The sequence below is a fragment of the Lissotriton vulgaris genome, chromosome 9 (genome assembly GCF_964263255.1).
Source record: "Lissotriton vulgaris chromosome 9, aLisVul1.2, whole genome shotgun sequence".
NCBI classification, from domain to species: domain Eukaryota; kingdom Metazoa; phylum Chordata; class Amphibia; order Caudata; family Salamandridae; genus Lissotriton; species Lissotriton vulgaris.
In genome coordinates, this window is record NC_141697.1 from 1,028,210,016 (window position 1) to 1,028,229,050 (window position 19,035).

Below are 19,035 nucleotides of genomic sequence, written 5' to 3' on the forward strand. Positions count from 1 at the left end.
ATACCCATCCCACTCGGGGTGACAAATGCAAAAACAACAGTTGATGGACAGAATACAGAACAATGTCATACATTCACCCCAGTACAGAGATCTGGGCCTAAATCTATCGTTTTTTTGCACTCCACACCACCCCAGTTCAGACATGGCCATATGCAAGTCAGCCAGCACGGGACTCACGTCTGAGCATACCCGTCCCACTCGGGGTGACAAATGCAAAAACAACAGTTGATGGACAGAATGCAGAACAATGTCATACATTCACCCCAGTACAGAGATCTGGGCCTCAATCTATCGTTTTTTGCACTCCACACCACCCCAGTCAGACATGGCCATATGCAAATCAGCCTTGACCCTGTGACTCATGGGAACAGTCCAGCTCGAACTGCCAAGCCATTTATTCCCTGAACCGGAATCAAGCATCCTAGGACCGGTTTCTGGCTATCAACCGTCATCAACCAGGATAGCTTAACTCCAGTGGTGTGGAGAGCACGGGACTCACGTCTGAGCATACCCGTCATACTTGGGGTGACAAATGCAAAAACAACAGTTGATGGACAGAATGCAGAACAATGTCATACATTCACCCCAGTACAGAGATCTTGGCCTAAATCCATCGTTTCTTTGCACTCCACACCATCCCAGTTCAAACAGGGCCATATGCAAATCAGCCTTGACCCTGTGCCTCATGGGAAAAGTCTAGCCCGAACTGCCAAACCATGTCTTCCCTGGACCGGAATCAAGCATCCTAGGACCGGTTTCTGGCTATCAGCCGTCATCAGCCAGGATAGCTTGACTCCAGTGGTGTGGAGAGCACGGGACTCACGTCTGAGCATACCTGTCCCATTCGGGGTGACAAATGCAAAAACCACAGTTGATGGACAGAATGCAGAACAATGTCATACATTCACCCCAGTACAGAGATCTGGGCCTAAATCCATTGTTTTTTTGCACTCGACACCACCCCAGTTCACCCCAGTTCACCTGAAAAACCTCCACTGGCTTCCCGTCAATAAGAGGATCACTTTCCGGCTCCTAACCCACGCACACAAAGCACTCTACGAAATTGGACCAGAATGCCTCAACACACGACTGTCCTTCTACACGCCCTCCCGCCAGCTACGATCATCCAACCAAGCCCTTGCCACTGTACCCCGCATCAACAAAACCACCATGGGAGGCAGATCCTTCTCCTACCTGGCAGCTAAAACCTGGAACTCACTTCCCACTTACCTTCGCCTTACCCAGAACCACCTAGCATTCAGAAAGCAACTTAAAACGTGGATATTTGACAAGTAATTCCCCACCCCTCCTCTAGCGCCTTGAGACCCTCTGGGTATGTAGCGCGCTATATAAATTCTTTGACTTGACTTGACTATATGCAAATCAGCCTTGACCCTGTGCCTCGTGGGATCAGTCCAGCCCGAACTGTCCAGCCATGTCTTCCCTGGACCGGAATCAAGCATCCTAGGACCGGTTTCTGGCTATCAGCCGTCATCAGCCAGGAAAGCTTGACTCCAGTGGTGTGGAGAGCATGGGACTCACGTCTGAGCATACCCGTCCCACTCGGGGTGACAAATGCAAAAACAACAGTTGATGGACAGAATGCAGAACAATGTCATACATTCACCCCAGGACAGAGATCTGGGCCTAAATCCATCGTTTTTTTGCACTACACACCACCACCACTTGGGCCGCAGCACAAGTCTCCGTGTTAAAGAGATCTTTTCCAACCGCCAGTTCGGCAGTCGCATTCTAATGCTTGTTGGATGGTCTCCTGACCACCGTTGTGGCGGTGTTCCGACTGCCCGCTATCATAATCGGGCCCTTAGTGTGGCATGCCACTTGCCACTCATCACCCCCTCAGACATGGAGTAGATTGCAAGCTCCCTTCAATTCGAACTTTGTGATACCTTTGTATTTTGCATTTACTCTAACAGAAGAGACAATAATGAAGAAGGGTAAAGATTCTTCACTGCGATTCAGTTAAGGAGTCAGTGATCTACATATGTTCTCAACCCACCCCCTTATTGGGAACAATAAATGACAGAAAAGAAGCCAGAAAATTGTGATGGCCCAATAAACCCATTAGGCAAATGTTTACCTAAATACTATCTAAGAAATTACATTTCTGTTTAAATGGGTGTATACACTTGACTATATGCTCCACCAGTTTCCAAATCAATCTGTGTGGAGGTAAAAAAATGACCTTTTGCCTTACTGAAAACATCACTATATTCTTCACAACAAAGGATTATGTGAAATACCCAGTCTTATAAGTACTTCAAAAGGACAACTCTCTGGATATGCATGAAATCATAAAACTAGTCAGATAATAATCAATTAAACTGTTGTTGTGGCCCTATAAGAAGTTAACCAAGATTGCTGTGAACTGAGGAATCAAATAAAAACAAATCTTTGCAAAATGATTTCCAACCACATCAAAGAAATAATGTGCATAAAAAAACTTCACTGGACCTCAATATAGACTAGAACCACCAAGTGCCATAATCTCCACAGGGATATTTTTCTTGATTAATAGAATTTGGAATGATTTACAAAATCAATAGCCACATAATTCCCAGGGGCTCCAGAATGTAAAAGCCATAAAATCACATTCTTCTGACCCGAAGGCAAAATCATCTTCATGGGAACTATGGTATGAGCCACAGCTGACTACATAGTATCAATGTCCATCTGGGAACTCATTTAATTTCTTCACTCTATAAGGCTGTTTCTTTCCTTGACGAGGAGTCTACTTTTCCGCCAGCTGGGGTCTTGTAAGGTGCATCACTACTACTGCAGCACTTTTAAAGGGTCTGGCTTTACTACTATGTTTTTTTCCAATCGCCTACAATGGAAATGTAAACTATGTACACTATTTCTTTGTCTCTATATTCTTTAGAACCCTCAAACACATCCTTTAGAGCTGTGGTACTCATATTACGGCTCGTCAGACCTTCATTGGTGGCCTGTTGACCTTGCCTTGCTGTGTCTACGTTTCTAGTGAGGCCAGCAGTAAACACAGAAGATGACCGCAGGAGCATACGTAGTGATTGCGTATTAAGAAGGTATTCACAATATATGCTCTTGCAGCCATCTTCTGTGTTTACTGCTGGCCTCTGCGACCTCAAGGTACCATTGGAAAGCTTCCAAAATGATTTCCAACCACATCAAAGAAATAATGTGCATAAAAAAACTTCACTGGACCTCAATATAGACTAGAACCACCAAGTGCCATAATCTCCACAGGGATATTTTTCTTGATTAATAGAATTTGGAATGATTTACAAAATCAATAGCCACATAATTCCCAGGGGCTCCAGAATGTAAAAGCCATAAAATCACATTCTTCTGACCCGAAGGCAAAATCATCTTCATGGGAACTATGGTATGAGCCACAGCTGACTACATAGTATCAATGTCCATCTGGGAACTCATTTAATTTCTTCACTCTATAAGGCTGTTTCTTTCCTTGACGAGGAGTCTACTTTTCCGCCAGCTGGGGTCTTGTAAGGTGCATCACTACAACTGCCGCACTTTTAACGGGTCTGGCTTTACTACTATGTTTTTTTCTAATCGCCTACAATGGAAACGTAAACTATGTACACTATTTCTTTGTCTCTATATTCTTTAGAACCCTCAAACACATCCTTTAGAGCTGTGGTACTCATATTACGGCTCGTCAGACCTTCATTGGTGGCCTGTGGACCTTGCCTTGCTGTGTCTACGTTTCTAGTGAGGCCAGCAGTAAACACAGAAGATGACCGCAGGAGCATACGTAGTGATTGCGTATTAAGAAGGTATTCACAATATATGCTCTTGCAGCCATCTTCTGTGTTTACTGCTGGCCTCTGCGACCTCAAGGTACCATTGGAAAGCTTCCAAAAAGGCAGAGACAGATGCAGATAGAGACAGAAACAGATGACAGAGACAAAAACAGATAGAGACAGAGACAGCTAGAGATAGATAGAGACATATAGATACAAATACAGATAGAGACAGACAGAGACAAAAAGAGACAGAGACAGATAGAGACAGACATAGACATAGAGAGAGAGATAGAGACAGAGACAGACAGACAGAGAGAGACAGACAGACAGAGACAGACAGACAGACAGAGAGAGACAGATGGAGACAGAGACAGATGCAGACAGAGACAGATGGAGACAGATAGAGATAGAGACAGATTGATACAGACAGATAGAGACAGAGACAGATATAGAGAGATAGAGACAGATAGAGACCGACAGAGACAGATAGAATCAAATAGGGACAGAGACAGATGGGGACAGAGACAGAGACAGAGACAGATAGAGACAGACACAGACAGAGAGAGTTGGAGACAGACACAGAGAGAAAGATAGAGACAAACAGATAGAGACAGAGACAGACAGAGGCATAGACAGATAAAGACATAGATAGAGACAGGTAGAGAGAGAGACAGAGAGAGGCAGAGACAGATAGAGACAGACAGATAGTGACAGACAGAGACAAATAGGGACAAAGAGAGACAGACAGATAGAGACAGAGAGAGAGAGGCAGATAGAGATAGAGACAGAGAGACAGATAGAGACAGACAGAGACAGATAGAGACAGAAACAAATGGAGACAGATGACAGTCAGTCCAGAGACAGACAGAGATAGAGAGAGATAGAAAGAAAGACAGAGAGAGAGATAAAGAGAAAGAGAGAGACAGAGAGAGAGAGTGTTAGCTAGAGAGAGAGTGAGAGAGTTAGAGAGAGAGAGAGAGAGAGCGAGAAAGATAGATAGATAGATAGATAGATAGATAGATAGATAGATAGATAGATAGATAGATAGATAGATAGATAGATAGATAGATAGATAGATAGATAGATGTGTGTATGCCGAGTCTGGTGGCTCAGTGGACGAATGTGTCTGCTGCAGAGGCCCGTCTTCAACCTTATGGTCACATTTTTTTTTTGCTCTAGCCCTGCCCACCTCACTGACCCCGCCCCCACTGGTGTGGCCCTCGGCCACAAACCACATTGTAAATTTGGCCCCCAAAAGAGAAAGTTTGTGAGTACCCTTGCTTTAGAGCGTTCATAAACACCCTCACTGTATGCGCTCAGAAATCTCAGTAACTCTATTCTCTTCTACCTTTTGCATTCTGTCTTGCACTGTGACTGTAATATAAAGGAGGCACTGGACTACCAGAGTCTGAACAAGGTGCACAGCTTAAAGGACAACTACCTGTTGTCTCCCAGTTTTTTTACAATGTTTAAACAATAAACCAAATGGACTCAATTGTCATTCAAAGCTTAGTTCATTATATATATGATAATTTCAGCAAAGCAATGTAATTATTGTACATTCACAAAAAGAAGTGATAAACATGATCAACAATTTCAACAAAGCAAATATCTGATATGTTTCATACAGGGGTCTACTCACTCCACACCACGGCAGCACGCGTACATATTTAACCACGGAGTACAGATAACATTGAGGTTTACCACATAAAACTAGGTGTGCAGTAACACTTAACCTTTTTTTGCACTGTGACTGACCATATTTTGTCTGGCCACATGTGCTCATCCACCTAAGAAAAAGAGCGCTTCAGCGCCATGACTTGTAGGCAAATACTTTACTTTGGCAATGCTTATTTTTTTCCATTCTCTATTTTTGTTTAGTCATCCTTGTCTGTTTAAACAATGCTGCCTTTGGGTTACAGTAATTCAAAACTAGTAGTACCCTTTCTTTGCAGAAATGAGACACATATTTCACATAAAGTGTCTCCAAATAGTTTTTTGAAGTATTTCTAAACCTGTTCTAAACACACCAGCATGCTAAGAAGCATCTGTATTCACCTACTAAAACTTTATCAGATGATTATTTTGTTTTTTAAATGTGTCAAATATTTTTGTGGTATAAGCTTCCAATTAACAAAAAAATACCCATTGTACTTCTTGCCAAAGCCAGACCTATTGGATTTGCAAATGCTTGCTTATTAATGAATTGCAAAGCTTAGTAATGAATTCTACAAGAGGATGGGATAGGAGAGTAATATTTCAGCAAAGTAGCTTCTACCTAAAAGAGAGCAAGGATGTCATACAATGTAAACTCCCATCCAAGACAAACAATATTTCACTTAAAGCCATAGCAGGGGTTGCACACAATGTACGAGTCAGTCACAGTAGCATCCTATTATGAGGTGGAATATCTGATCATGTTACAGATCCACTTTTCACTTTGGCATAACTTTTTGTTTTGTAAGGGCAAAGGTGCTTTGATTCGTCCCCAGATGGATGAGGCTACCACAGACTTGCCATCAACACAAGATGCAGGTAAGCAATGGTAGGAATTGGTAAATGCATGATGGTATTACATAAAAAGAATGCACGCAAAAGATGGTAAATGCATGATGGTATTACACAAAAAGAATGCACGCAAAAGATGGTAATAATTCAATTAACGATTAGAAGACTCCGCGAAAGCCATTGTTTGCCGCAGTATGTTTTTGATATACTATGAATGGAAAAAAGTAAACAGATGACTGCATTCCACTTTTAATCAATGCTTCTCTGGGATTGTATTAGATAGATTGCATAAAGTAAGGCTAATATCTTCATCTTCGAACTAAAACATCCATGGGAACAATCTTTCCCTGTGCACAAAAGTTTATATTATGGAGATCCCTCCCTCTCCACCTCCACAGTTTACCAAACACCAAGAAGTACCAGCTAAAAAGCCTCTTTGTCAACACTGCATATGGTTGTGAAACGATGTCCCTTCAAGTCCTAATTACCTTTCGCCTTCTTCCTGGTCTCTTCAATTCTGTGGAAATTGTTCTGAAGCAGGTGAACTCTATAAAAACTAAATGAATTAAAAGACACTGTCTTAGCACATAACCTTAGCCTACCACTTCTTGATGTTCTTCCTGGCCCATATCATAGCATTATGGCATCATTGTACCACCAATCACAGGGACCTGTACTTATCCAGCATGCTCTTCTATGAAACCTACAAGATCCAAAGTGCAGCACAAAGGCAGCTCCTACATTTTAGCCCGAAGAAACCCATCACACCAGTGCTCGAATTGCATCACTGGTTTCTTGTTGGTAAACACTACGCCCTCAACTCACTTTATATTGTTCCCCTGGCAATCCACTGCAACAGCCCAACCTTTAGGCTTGTATAGTTTTAACGATATTTACAGAATAGATCCCTTTGCTCAAAAATAGAACCTTGGCAAAGCATTACCCCTATGAGAATAAATGCGTCAGTGCACCCTCTTTATCCATGCAAACAGCAAAGTTTTGATTTCTGGGTAAAACAAGAAACATATAAGTTCAGGAAGGAGGTAAAGACTTAACCGATGAAGTTGGAACACTCCAACAAATAAACATACACAAATCCTCTTTAATCTATTCATGGAGCCACTAACAGAAATCCTAAGTGCATCGAACATCAACTATCATTTGTATGCTGATGATATCCGACAATATCTGAAAGTCTCCTCTGCTGAAGACATTCGATCCCTCAATCCTATTCTTTAAAATACCCAAAATTGGCTGTCTTACAACCACCTCAAACTTAACTCTCCAAAAACTGAGTTCCTCTAAATCGCCCCTTCGAATCAGCTACACACTGTCATTGAATGGATGAAGCAATTGATTCAGCAAGATCACTAGAAATTATTCTTAACGAAAAACCTCAACATGCAGAAGCAAATTAGTATTTTAGTGCCACTACCAAAGGAGCAAAGCTCCATATGAACATATTAAAAAAACTAAAATCCTTGCTCCCCCAAAAAGACCTCAAGTCTGCCGTGCAAGCCCTCGTGATTCCCAGATTGGAATATGGAAGCGCTGCCCTGTCTGGCCTGTCCAGATTCACAACAGCCCCGTTAAGGGCTTCTCTTAACTCAGATGCAAGACTCATCACAGGATCAAAAAGGAACAATCACATTTCTCCTGACCTGAACTCCCCCAACTGGCTCACCTATGAAGCAAGAATTCAACTGAAACTTTCTTCATGCATGACTCAAAGCTTAAAACTTCAATACCCCGAACTATCTTGCTAAGAAGCTTGAACTTGCAGGTGGCTCAAGATCCTCTAAAAGCTCCAGCACCTTACTGCTAAAACCACAGAGAGTCTTGAGGAGGCAAACCTACAATAGAGCCATCTCTGCATTGCCCCTCATATTTGGAACTGCCCACCCCCTGAAATAAGAATACATCTTTTTTCCTGTTTGAATAAACTTTTTCTCTTTGATATATGCATACAAACCATGTTTGACAGATCTATATGTTTGTGCTTTGATTTGCTTGTAAAGTGGTCTGATACCCGCGAGGTTCACGTTTGCACTCTATAAAACTTTTCAAATAAACATAAATAAATCACCCACACAATGAAAATTTGGTTATCAGATGATTCTGGACCATTCCACCTAATGAAACTGAGCCTATTCCCTGGACAGTGATGGCAGGCACAATCACTTGTGACATTATCTCTCAATCTACTTCCAAAATACTTCTCAGGGAGGCCACATTCATACCATAAACTCTTCCAAACAGACAGAAGAATAATATAAAGCTTAAGAATTCTCTCCTGTGACTGATAGCAAGGTAAATGCACCACCCTGGTCATCACACACAACAACAAAACACTGCCTACAAATACCATAGTGCAATCCAGCATCCTGCCATCCAACCACAGACCCTGGGGAAGCATGCTACCAGTCCACTAATTGTTTCAGTACATCATCAAGGATACGACATGCTATATAAATGAACTACTGTAAAATACTCAGCACCAGTCAACCAACAGCCCACAATAGTGCACTTTAGTTCAAAGGAAGTTTATTGAAAGAAGAAAGGTGTCAATATCCAATATATAAAATTAGTCATGAGTCATTACATCACAACAACAAAAATATATGAATTGGATTAGTAAGAAGAAACAATAACAATGAAATGACAAAGAATAATATAATGAATATTCAAGTAGAAAACTGAGGAACATCTGGAGATTTCAAGGGGGTTGAAGTACTTCTTGTTGGGAGGGTTGCAACAAGGAGGATTGCTTGGTACATGCATCAAAGTACATTGTAATAGGTGACCATAACTGAACACGTTTCGTAGCCATGTGTATAGGATAAGCGAGGAAAGTGTCTAACCTATGATTATGGCAAATATCGTACCTTCAAGCTTTATAAGACATTTTTGTGAAACCTTTCCAATTCCTAGTTATTTGCTGAAAAGCAACCACTATTAACAAATCGATAATTTTGACATTGAATGTAAAATTGCTCCAAATAGATGAGAGACTCCTTAAAAAGACATGAATAACGGAAAAACAAATGTTGGTACCAAAAATTTAATTAATTTGGGACCATAGGCATTTTCAAAAATTGTGCATTAGCGAACAGGAAAATAACATATGGAAGAAATCAGCATTTGGAGACGTTAATGTCTAACAGCTATCCGGTACTTTGGGAAATCTTTTACTTAAGGTATTCGGTGATAATAAAAGCCTGTTATAAACATAAAACAACGTTTGCGTTGAACTAGCTGCTCTTGAGGACTTACGTTTCTTGGTCCAAATGTTGCTCCACATAGATAAAGACCAAGATGCATAAAAATCCTGCTCCCAAGCAGTCTCTATTTTCGATTTTTGCCTGATGTTGTCAGTGGATTGTTAAAAATGATATATGGTAGAGGCTTTAGGTAAGGTGTGTAGCAGAGTACAGAGTGGACAAGTCTTTAGACAAGTGGAAAGTATGAACATTAGAAGATGTACAGGCATATTGAGTGCATGCATCCAGCACAGCTTTCTTAAGAGTGTAATATTTAGAATTGAGAGAGGAGGGCAAACCACATAATTGCCTAAGTGAGGAAAAGGAAATACATTCTGTATGTGAGAATAATTGGTGGACCCATATTAAACCTTTTTGCCTCCAAGTTTTCCAATAAAAGGGTTTATTCCGTATTAACAAAGTTTTATTGTGCCATATAGTTGAGCTAAGAAAGGAATTGAGAGTCTTATGGGTAAAGTGCTCCAAGGAGTTTAGAAGTAAGCTTAAATAAAGGGGTGGAAAGGACTTGGGGTTTACGAGAAAAGGAAAGGTATGCTTGAAAAGAAAAAGGAGATAAAAACGAGTTCCCAACTAATGTCCATAAAGGATACTCTGCAGTAGATTCCAGCAACCAATATGAAGCTTTACATAAAAGAAATGCTTTTTGATAAGCAGAAAAATGGGGAAATTAACCCCCCCCTTCATCTGTAGGGCGAATTTGTTTTGAGATAGATATACGGGGGTTCTTATTACTCCATAAAAAGGAGGATAGTATGGAATTAACGGTTCTAAATAATTTAGCAGAAATAGAGACTGGAATGTTGGAATGGTGTATAAAACTGAAGGGGAAAGCATCACATTTATACTGTGCAGACGACCCCACCAAGACAGGTAAAGGGGGTGCTATTTAGTTGTAAGCTCCGAAATTTTCTGAATACATTTGTTCATGCATAACGTCACTGTGCCAGGGATTGTAGGCATAAAATGTAACCCCAAATATTAAATATGATTGGAACTCCATGTGAAGTTAGCTGGAGTAAAATCTACTTTAAAAGTGTATTTAGTCAAGGGTAGAATCGTGCACTTGTCACTATTTAATTTGTAACCAGAGATTAAGGAGAAAGATTTTACCTCTGCTAAAAAAGCAGGGATCAAATCACTAGGTTTTGAAATAAAAAGCAAAATATCATCAGCGTATGCTGCAAGTTTAATGTGAGATGTGGTGTTTCAAAACCATATATGTGTGGATTTTAACGGATTTGTGAAATAAAATGTTTGAGACAAATTGAAAAGAAAAGAGGATAAAGGGCGCATTCCTTTGCCAAGATAAAAAATTGAGATATTAGACCATTGGCGCATAGAGCAGCACGAGGATTAGAATAAAGGAGGGAGATTAGGGATATAAATTTAGGGCCAAAACCAACCCATCTAAGGGTATAAAATAGGTAATGCCATTCAACTCTATCAAACACTGTTTCCGCGTCTAATGCTATTGCTTCAGGGGAGTGCTTTAGATGTGAAGCTTTGGATAAGATATTGAAAAAAAGTTGAGTGTTGTCTGTGATGACTCATCCCTTGACATAGCCAGATTTCTCCTTACCTAGTATACTTGGTAAATATGAATCTAAACGAAGGGCCAATGCTTTGGAATTTTTTTTATAATGGAAGTTCCCAAGAGAGATGGGTCTGTAATTTTTACAATACTTTGGGTCTTTGCCTTCTTTAGGTATGAGGTATATGTGCGCTTCTGAAAAAGAGTCAACAGAATTTTCCAATGAGCAAAAAGAATTGATCAGGAAGTGCAGTTTGGGTGATAATAATTTAGAAAAATGAAGAAAGACTTCAACAGTGAAGCCATCTGGCCCAGGTACCTTGTCTTTTTTGAGGTGTTGGAGAGCATCCAAGAGTTCCTGTTGTGTTATGTCAGATTCCAGGAAGGATAAGTTAGGAGGAGTCTGCTGTGGTTCTTGTATGGTGGAAAAAAATTGCGACAACAAAAGATCTGTGGGGTTTGTTTCAGAGGAATATAGTGACTTATAAAACAGAGAAAATTCATTCAAAATTTCTGCATCTTTAAATTTTAAAACAGAATGTTCATCATACATAGACTCAATGTTTATATTGTTATTCCTAGTTTTTAAATAGTTAGCCAAAATGTTCCCTGCTTTCTTATTACCTCCATAAAATTTCACACTAGATTTCAATAGATATAATGAGGCATTATCTGTTGATTCTTTATTAAACTGCAATTTTGCTTTTATGAGAGCATTTAGGACGTTTTTGAATTAGATGTGTAGTATGAGTGCTCCAGTCTCTTTATATCTTGAAAAGGAGTATGAGTACGTTTGCGTGCAATATTCCATTTTTTGGCAAAATAGTTTATGATAAAGTCCCTCACTGAGGCCTTGAAGGCTCATTTTGGTTTATTGAAAAATAATCATTAAAGAAGGTGGTGAAGGAAGAGGTAAATGCTGTATCCAAAAGAAGAGTATTATTCAAACGCTATCTTTTGGGAGCATTGACCTTGGGTAATATGCCAAGGCTAATTGAGATAGGGCCGTCGTCCGATAATAATATGGGACCTTTTTCCGCATTTATAAGTGCTTGTGATATATTATGGGATACAAAAAAATAATCAATTTGTGATTGGGTATGGTGAACAGGGGAATAAAAAGTGTATTCTCTCGTGACAGGATTACATAATCTCCATGCATCTAGGAGTTTATGTTAATAGCATGGATAAAAGATTTGTGCAATTTATTAGGGATGAAGGAAACTTTGGAATTTCGATATATAAATGGGTCGAAAATCTTGTTGCAGTCACCCGCTAATATAAAATTATCTTCAATACAAAGAGTGATTTGCCTATCTAATGAGGACCAAAAAGATGAGTCACCACCAGTGGGAGCATAGACGTTAAAAAAAGAGACTGGAGCACCTCTCAACAGTAGTTTAACACTAAGCCAGCGACCTTCTGTATCAGATTCTTGTGAAATATATTTAACAGGGAGCACTTTACAACAAAGTATCATGACTCCATTGCGTTTACCGTCACCTTGGGAGAAGATTTCCCCTACCCATCCCTTTTTTAATTTTAATGATTCAACCTCCGTAAAATGAGTCTTTTGAAGAAACACTATATCCAGATCTAATTTAGCCAGGTGGTTAAGACCCTGTGTCTTTTGATGGGAGAATGTAATCCCCTAATGTTATAAGATACTAATTTCAACAGCATAACATATCAGAAGGAGTAACAAATGAAAAAACTGAACAATAATAATCAAATTCAATGAAGCAGTAATAGAAAATATAGGAGAAAAAGAATATCATATATAATCGCATTAACTTTAAGAGGAAGAGATAGAGATGTAGAAAGTAATATAAACGAACAGTAAAGGTGATAAGAAAAAACATTGGAATTAATAAACACATAGCTGTAAGTTTGAATAAAAAGAAGAATAAGAGGGACTGAGTGAGTATTGACCAAAATATTTGAGGAAAAGAGCTGGAGGATGACAGTGTCAATAATGAGAACAGCTGAAAAAAAGAGAAGAAACGTGATGAAGAAAGAAATAGGAAGTAAAGATATCAAAGACACCTGAAAAGAGAATAGGAGAAGTATTTGGATAGGAAAAAAGAGTGAAAAATAAAAATAAAAATAAAAAAGGAATGCAGGAGGATAACATACCTACATAAAGAAGATTCAGGGAGACACAGGGGAGGGGGTGGAACAACATGGAACAGACAATACATCCAGGGGAACCAAACGGAGGACCAGGGGAAGACCACGCTATGAGGGTAGAAAATCTGTGGAGGTGAAGAATAACAAGTATTAAGATAATTATTAGAATGCACAAGAATGAGAAAAACCATGAACACACATTGAGCAAGTTGACATAAATGAAACCTAGATTAGAACAATAAGCTTTTCGAAATCCAAAGAAGATCACTTCTTGAATGGAGAAATATTGCAAAGAAGAGAACAAAATCTGAACATCCTGTAAGGAAAAAATACAGAGTCAAACATTGAATGAAGATGAAGGCCAAGAGGAGTCCATAACATCCATTTTGCATGAGTTTATGAAATTTTGTGGCCACAGGGGGTCTTTGTATGTTGTTGTACGTGACCTTAAAAAGACAGGGGTGAAAAAGGCCATAGCGGGCACCCATCGAACGAAGATACGCTCTCATATTAAGAAAAGCCTTACATATGTTAGCAGTAGCATTAGCATAATCCTGTGCGAAAAATAAAGTTGAGTCCGACCAAGTAATTAGTTGAGAAGATTTGACCGCTGACAAAACTTGTAACAAACCTGTGTATTCTAGGAATTATAAGATGACTCCTCTTGGTCTTTGTGAAGGTGAAGCTCAGGTGAAGTACAGTTCCCTCTGGCATATGAAGTAATTTGGGGAGGAAAGATTCAAAAAAGGTAAGGGAATCTGATCCTTCAAGTCCCTCTCCCAGGCCGTAAATATGTAGGTTATTTTGTCTATTACGGTTTTCAAGGTCCTCAACCTGTCGCTGGAGCACAGAGACTTGGGAGTGAAGTTGAGAAACAATAACACAGGTTTCTTTTAAGGAGGAAACACTATGTTCAACTACAGAGACTCTTGTATCAAGTTGAGACCAATTATTCGTTAGGATTTGCAATTTGGTATTGGCCTCTTCCATAAAGGGTCAAAGGGCCCTAATTTCCTCCAGCAACAAATCCATAGACACATGCCAGACGGATTTAGGTGGAGAGGGAGGGTCTTTTTTTTAGGCGTTTTGTGATGAATTTCCCTGGGGCTTTAGGTGAAGGATCCATTGTTATCTTCAAACTCTGAGGTGGAGATAATAGAGAATCTTCTAACTTTGTGTGAAAATCTTTGACATTTTGGCAAAAATATGCTTTGGCTTAGAAGGCGCAGGATGAATTGCCTTTGTTCTGCCCATAAAGCAAGAGCTGAACACCACTTCTGGATACAAATATGCTTAAGACTGAACGGAATGGAGTAAAAATCACATGGAGAAAAAAAACGTGAAGAAGAAAGTCAGTCCAACATCTGTATCAATATTACTTAAAAAATTGAAAAAAGGAAGTCCTTATTACCGAAGCAGAGAAGTTATTAATGCATAAGTCGTGCCAACTTCAAATCAACAATATGGAAGTGAAAAGAAGCCTGCGCTAGGAAGACGAGTAAATATCCACAAAATGGCTGCCATACATGTTTCTTCACAGCCACCTCAACATGCTACTGGAAGTGAGATTAATCATTAATAACAAGGGCTCCAGAGTGAAATATAATGACATTTCAGAGTTCTGGGCATGCTGAAGATAAAATTAGGTGTTTGTCGGTAAATATGCCCTCATTTGTAGGGAGCTTCGTATTTGTGGCAAAAATACAAAATGGTGTGTTGTATCCTGCTTCTCCCTGCTCTTCTCCCTATCTTGTGCTTTCTTAGTCTCTTGTACTCTGCTGCTCACCCTGTCTCTATGATGTCATCATTAGTTCGATCTGTGTATCTTTAAGTGTACTGTCAGTTACCTTGGAGGCTGAGCAGCAGGGCAACTGCTCCCGGTGGGGCATTTATCTTAACCTTTACTGGAACCTGGATAACTACCTTGTCTAAATGCTGTACTTGATTATTTGATTACCAAGAATAAACATACATCCTAACACAGAAAATAAAAAGTCATCATTCAATTCTTGGATTTTACACTGGCGACGATTTAAGGAAATAAACCACATTTGAGCAAAAAGATACTGCAACAGAAGAAACTAACTGAACCTCATGCCCAACCTCTTGATTGCCCCACCGGTGTCTACAACAACAGAGAGCCAGAAGTAAGTTGGGTTTGGACATGTTAAAGTATGCTTATACGTTGGATGTTTACGTTGTCACCTGCGGTTTAAAATCTGCTTTTACATAATATATTATTCAGCTACATGTGGAGACTCCCTGCCTTACAGTCATCTTACAAAAGGAAGTGATTCGATTTCAATAACTTGGAACTAGTACATGGATACTTTATACTGCCTGCTACCAACTTTCAGGTGACTGAAAATGAGTAGATAGTATATTCAGAAACCAACCTTGCTTCCATCAGAATTGTGAAATAATCTAGTGTTGGTGTGCTGTGAACAGTTATCAATTTTGGCTGTGCATCTAAGTTGAGCCGGAGAGTCTGTGAACCCTGCTGATATTACTTGATGTACTTTGAAGGAAATTCTTGCCTCCCTGATGGTATTATCCTTCGCACTACTTTGAGGAAAAGGTGACTTTTATGGACTTTTATGTGCTCTTTACCTTGGCCATAGGCGTGCAAAAGCGTGCCATGAGCCACTCTGCGCCGCGTTAAAATCGTGCCGCCATTTTGTGGTTGGCCTTGGCTAAGTCTGCAGGTTGGTGCAAGTCCTAAGTATGCCAACCAGGTTCGTTGTGTGCGTTTTCCTTTTGCAACTTCATCGAGGCAGTTTCAGAGAAGGATCTGATGGATATTTTCTTCCCTGCCTGGATCGGTTTGTAGATTTATTGCGATGGTTGGGTGATGATTTTGTGGAGACAGCTTTGGGTTCGGTGAAATGTCACTCACCATATCTTCTTCAGTGTAGACTCGGTCGGGTTTCCAATCTTCTTGCAGTTGGTGACAGTCTCTATATGGAAAAGTTTACCAGTGTTTTCAGAAAGCTGCCTCCGAAAATCAGGCAATGGTGACTACATTTATTATTTTAATTTGTTATGTTTAAAATATTGCTAATTGCATCTTGTATTTCAATTAATTTACGAACTGTGCTATTGGTCTGAGGATTTACATTTATTTGTAATGTATTACCTGTTATGTGATACTTTACGCAAGCCATTTTATGCAGGTCTGTTCATAATTATTCCTTTGAAGCAAGCTCAGGATGGCTCAGAGCTGGACATCCTGATCTTTTTGTGGGGGCCATTGTTGTGCTCAATATATTTATTGAGGTGCTCTATCACGTTTATTGTGCAGTTGTTTAGTTTACTTGTCCTGGACCTTGTTAGGGCTCTATTTGTTTGAGGTGTATAAAGCTATTTAAATTATTATAACAAGTAATGAGCAATTGTGACACTCAATTCTTTCTATGTTTATTTGTACTGAAATGAACCATTTGATGCTCAAATTATTTGAGGAGTTTTTTCCATTTGTATCTTCAGGAGGTTAGTTGTAGGAATTTTAATTCTGCTACGTTTGTTGGAGCCATTTATTTGCTCAATATCTATTGAGGTGCTCCATTGTTGTTATGCTTATTGGTGATGGGCCATAAAGGGCTCAGTGTTTTTGATGAGCCATAACCGTGCTCAGTTTTTATTTGTATTGCTACTGAGCCATTTATTTGCTCTACTTATGTTTAGGTGCTCAGTGTTATCTATGCTTAACTCTATTTTGTTAGAAGAGTTAATATTACATTTTCATGCTCAGTGTTTCTGAGGAGCCGTAGATCTGCTCAGTTATATTTATGCTTACATTTTGTGAACCACTTTGGTGCTCTACTTTGCTAGAGATTTCTATTCATATTGAGATTCACTGTTTTATTTATTATTATTGGAGATGAGCCTACTGCTCAATTCTGTCGGTGCTCATGTATGCTGAACCACTTCAGTGCTCAATGCTTTTTAGAGGTGTTCAGATTTAATTTATGATTGACGGTACAGAACCTTTATTGCTCAAATTTTCATTGAGGTGTTCAGTTCCATTTTCATTCTAATGTTGATTTTGTCAAGTGGTTTACCATAAGCACTTTTATTCTTGTTAGCTCATGGTGTTGGTATAATGTTGGTACCCTCGCACTTACCTCTTCTCGCCACCATTCTGAAGAGGGTGTTTATTTTTGTGCGTTGTATGTTTCTTTATTCTACTCTTCTGCTCTCTGTTTTATCTTCTTCAACTTTTCATTTAAAGGGGGAAGGTGTGATGTATCCTGCTTCTCCCTAATCCTCTCTGTGGTGTCGGGCTCGTGGTGCATTCTCCGGTTGCCATAGTGTTGGATGATGCACCACAACCACACTCTAGAATGTAGGGAGAGTATCTGTTATTGTACGGAGCCCGACAGGATAAGGACGTACCTGTTTGCTATCCAATAAACTTACATTTGGATACATATATTTGGATGCTCTTTCTTTACATTTTGGCGACAGAAGCTGGGATTCGACTTCTACTAGCAAGCAGGAAGATTAAGAACATACACAAGAATTTTTTTTAATTATTATCTTCTACTCCTTTCCTGGATTTAAAATATGGAAAAAAAGCTTTGTAGTCCTTAGCACAGGAATTCTTTGAAGAACATTTGCGTACCGTGAGTACCAATGTCATGACTCTTTTTAATACCGTGGATGACACTTGAACGTATACAGTAATCGTCCTGAGAAATTATCTTAAAACACCGATTACTTTAATTTTGCCGAAACATTTGGATGTGTACTTGTCTTGCACAAGGTTGAATTGTACCCGTTGCTACTTTAATTGAAACCCTGCCGACATAACCAATTCAAGTTTTTACTTCGTTATTTGGTTAAAGGCAACGGTACCTGTGCGCATTCTTCAAATCGGCTGAACGTTCTGGAGCGAGAGGCATGTTCTTGCTGTGAGGCTCTCCGTTCTTGCTCCGCGAGTTATGTGACGTTTTCCACGGACCTTGAAACGACTCGGTGAAGTTCTCCTCACGTCACGCTCTACATCATCACGTGATCAAGGTCACACAACGTGACTGCATTTTGCTTGCTGTGTCAATATCATTCACATTTATCGATTCACCCACGAGTGTTCTGTGCTTCATTTTCGAGTAACGGAGATTTTAGTAATTACTCAAACGGATTCTACTAGACACTGAAGGTACTGTTTTAATCCTTTTCTCAGTGAATTTGAAAAACATTGGAAGTGTCCTGAAGATTTGATTCTGCGGTGATATGCACACCATTGTCGCATGTTGCATTGAAGAGTTTCGGTGACATGCACATCTTACAAATCTCTTATTTGTTTTAAATTCTTTTCATTTTCCTTACATTGTACATTTAATTTTTTGTTTTTTTTTAGCTCATTATAACTTCATTCTGTGTTATTCTGCCCTAATATTAACGTTTTATTTTCAGGTTGCCTTTAAAAATTGTTATCAAATGGCATCACAAGGAGGGTTGAATACTCCTGTTCCATTTTTATCCTGACCTGGTGAACCATCAATTAAATGGTCGGATTGGAAAGTCTAATTTTTAAATTATGTAGAGGCCTTAGAGGAAGAACTGGATGATGCATTTTCTCAAAATAGAAAGAAGAAAATGCTTCTACATAGTCTGGAGCCGGAGGGCAATAGAATTTTTAATCAGATGGAAAAAAAGGTTAGAGCTGATGACAACACTGCATTCCTAGACGCTCTGGAGGATTTAGATATGCATTACCATCCACCATTTTGTGTAGGAATGAGCAGATATGAGTTCTTCAAAAGGAAACCAGGGAAGTCAGAGTCTGTTGAGGACTATGTTTCATCTCTAA

At 39.5% G+C, this 19,035-nt stretch overlaps 1 protein-coding gene across 2 annotated transcripts in view; it reads left to right on the forward strand.

Annotated features, from left to right (window-relative positions):
- The window catches only part of OGN (osteoglycin), a 67,246-nt gene that overhangs the window by 17,421 nt on the left and 30,790 nt on the right, over positions 1-19,035 (forward strand). For both annotated transcript variants that reach the window (XM_086938939.1, XM_086938940.1), the window contains exon 3: positions 6,236-6,305. In XM_086938939.1, coding sequence (XP_086795065.1) covers positions 6,236-6,305 — 70 coding nt within the window. The remainder of the gene's footprint in view (positions 1-6,235; positions 6,306-19,035) is intronic.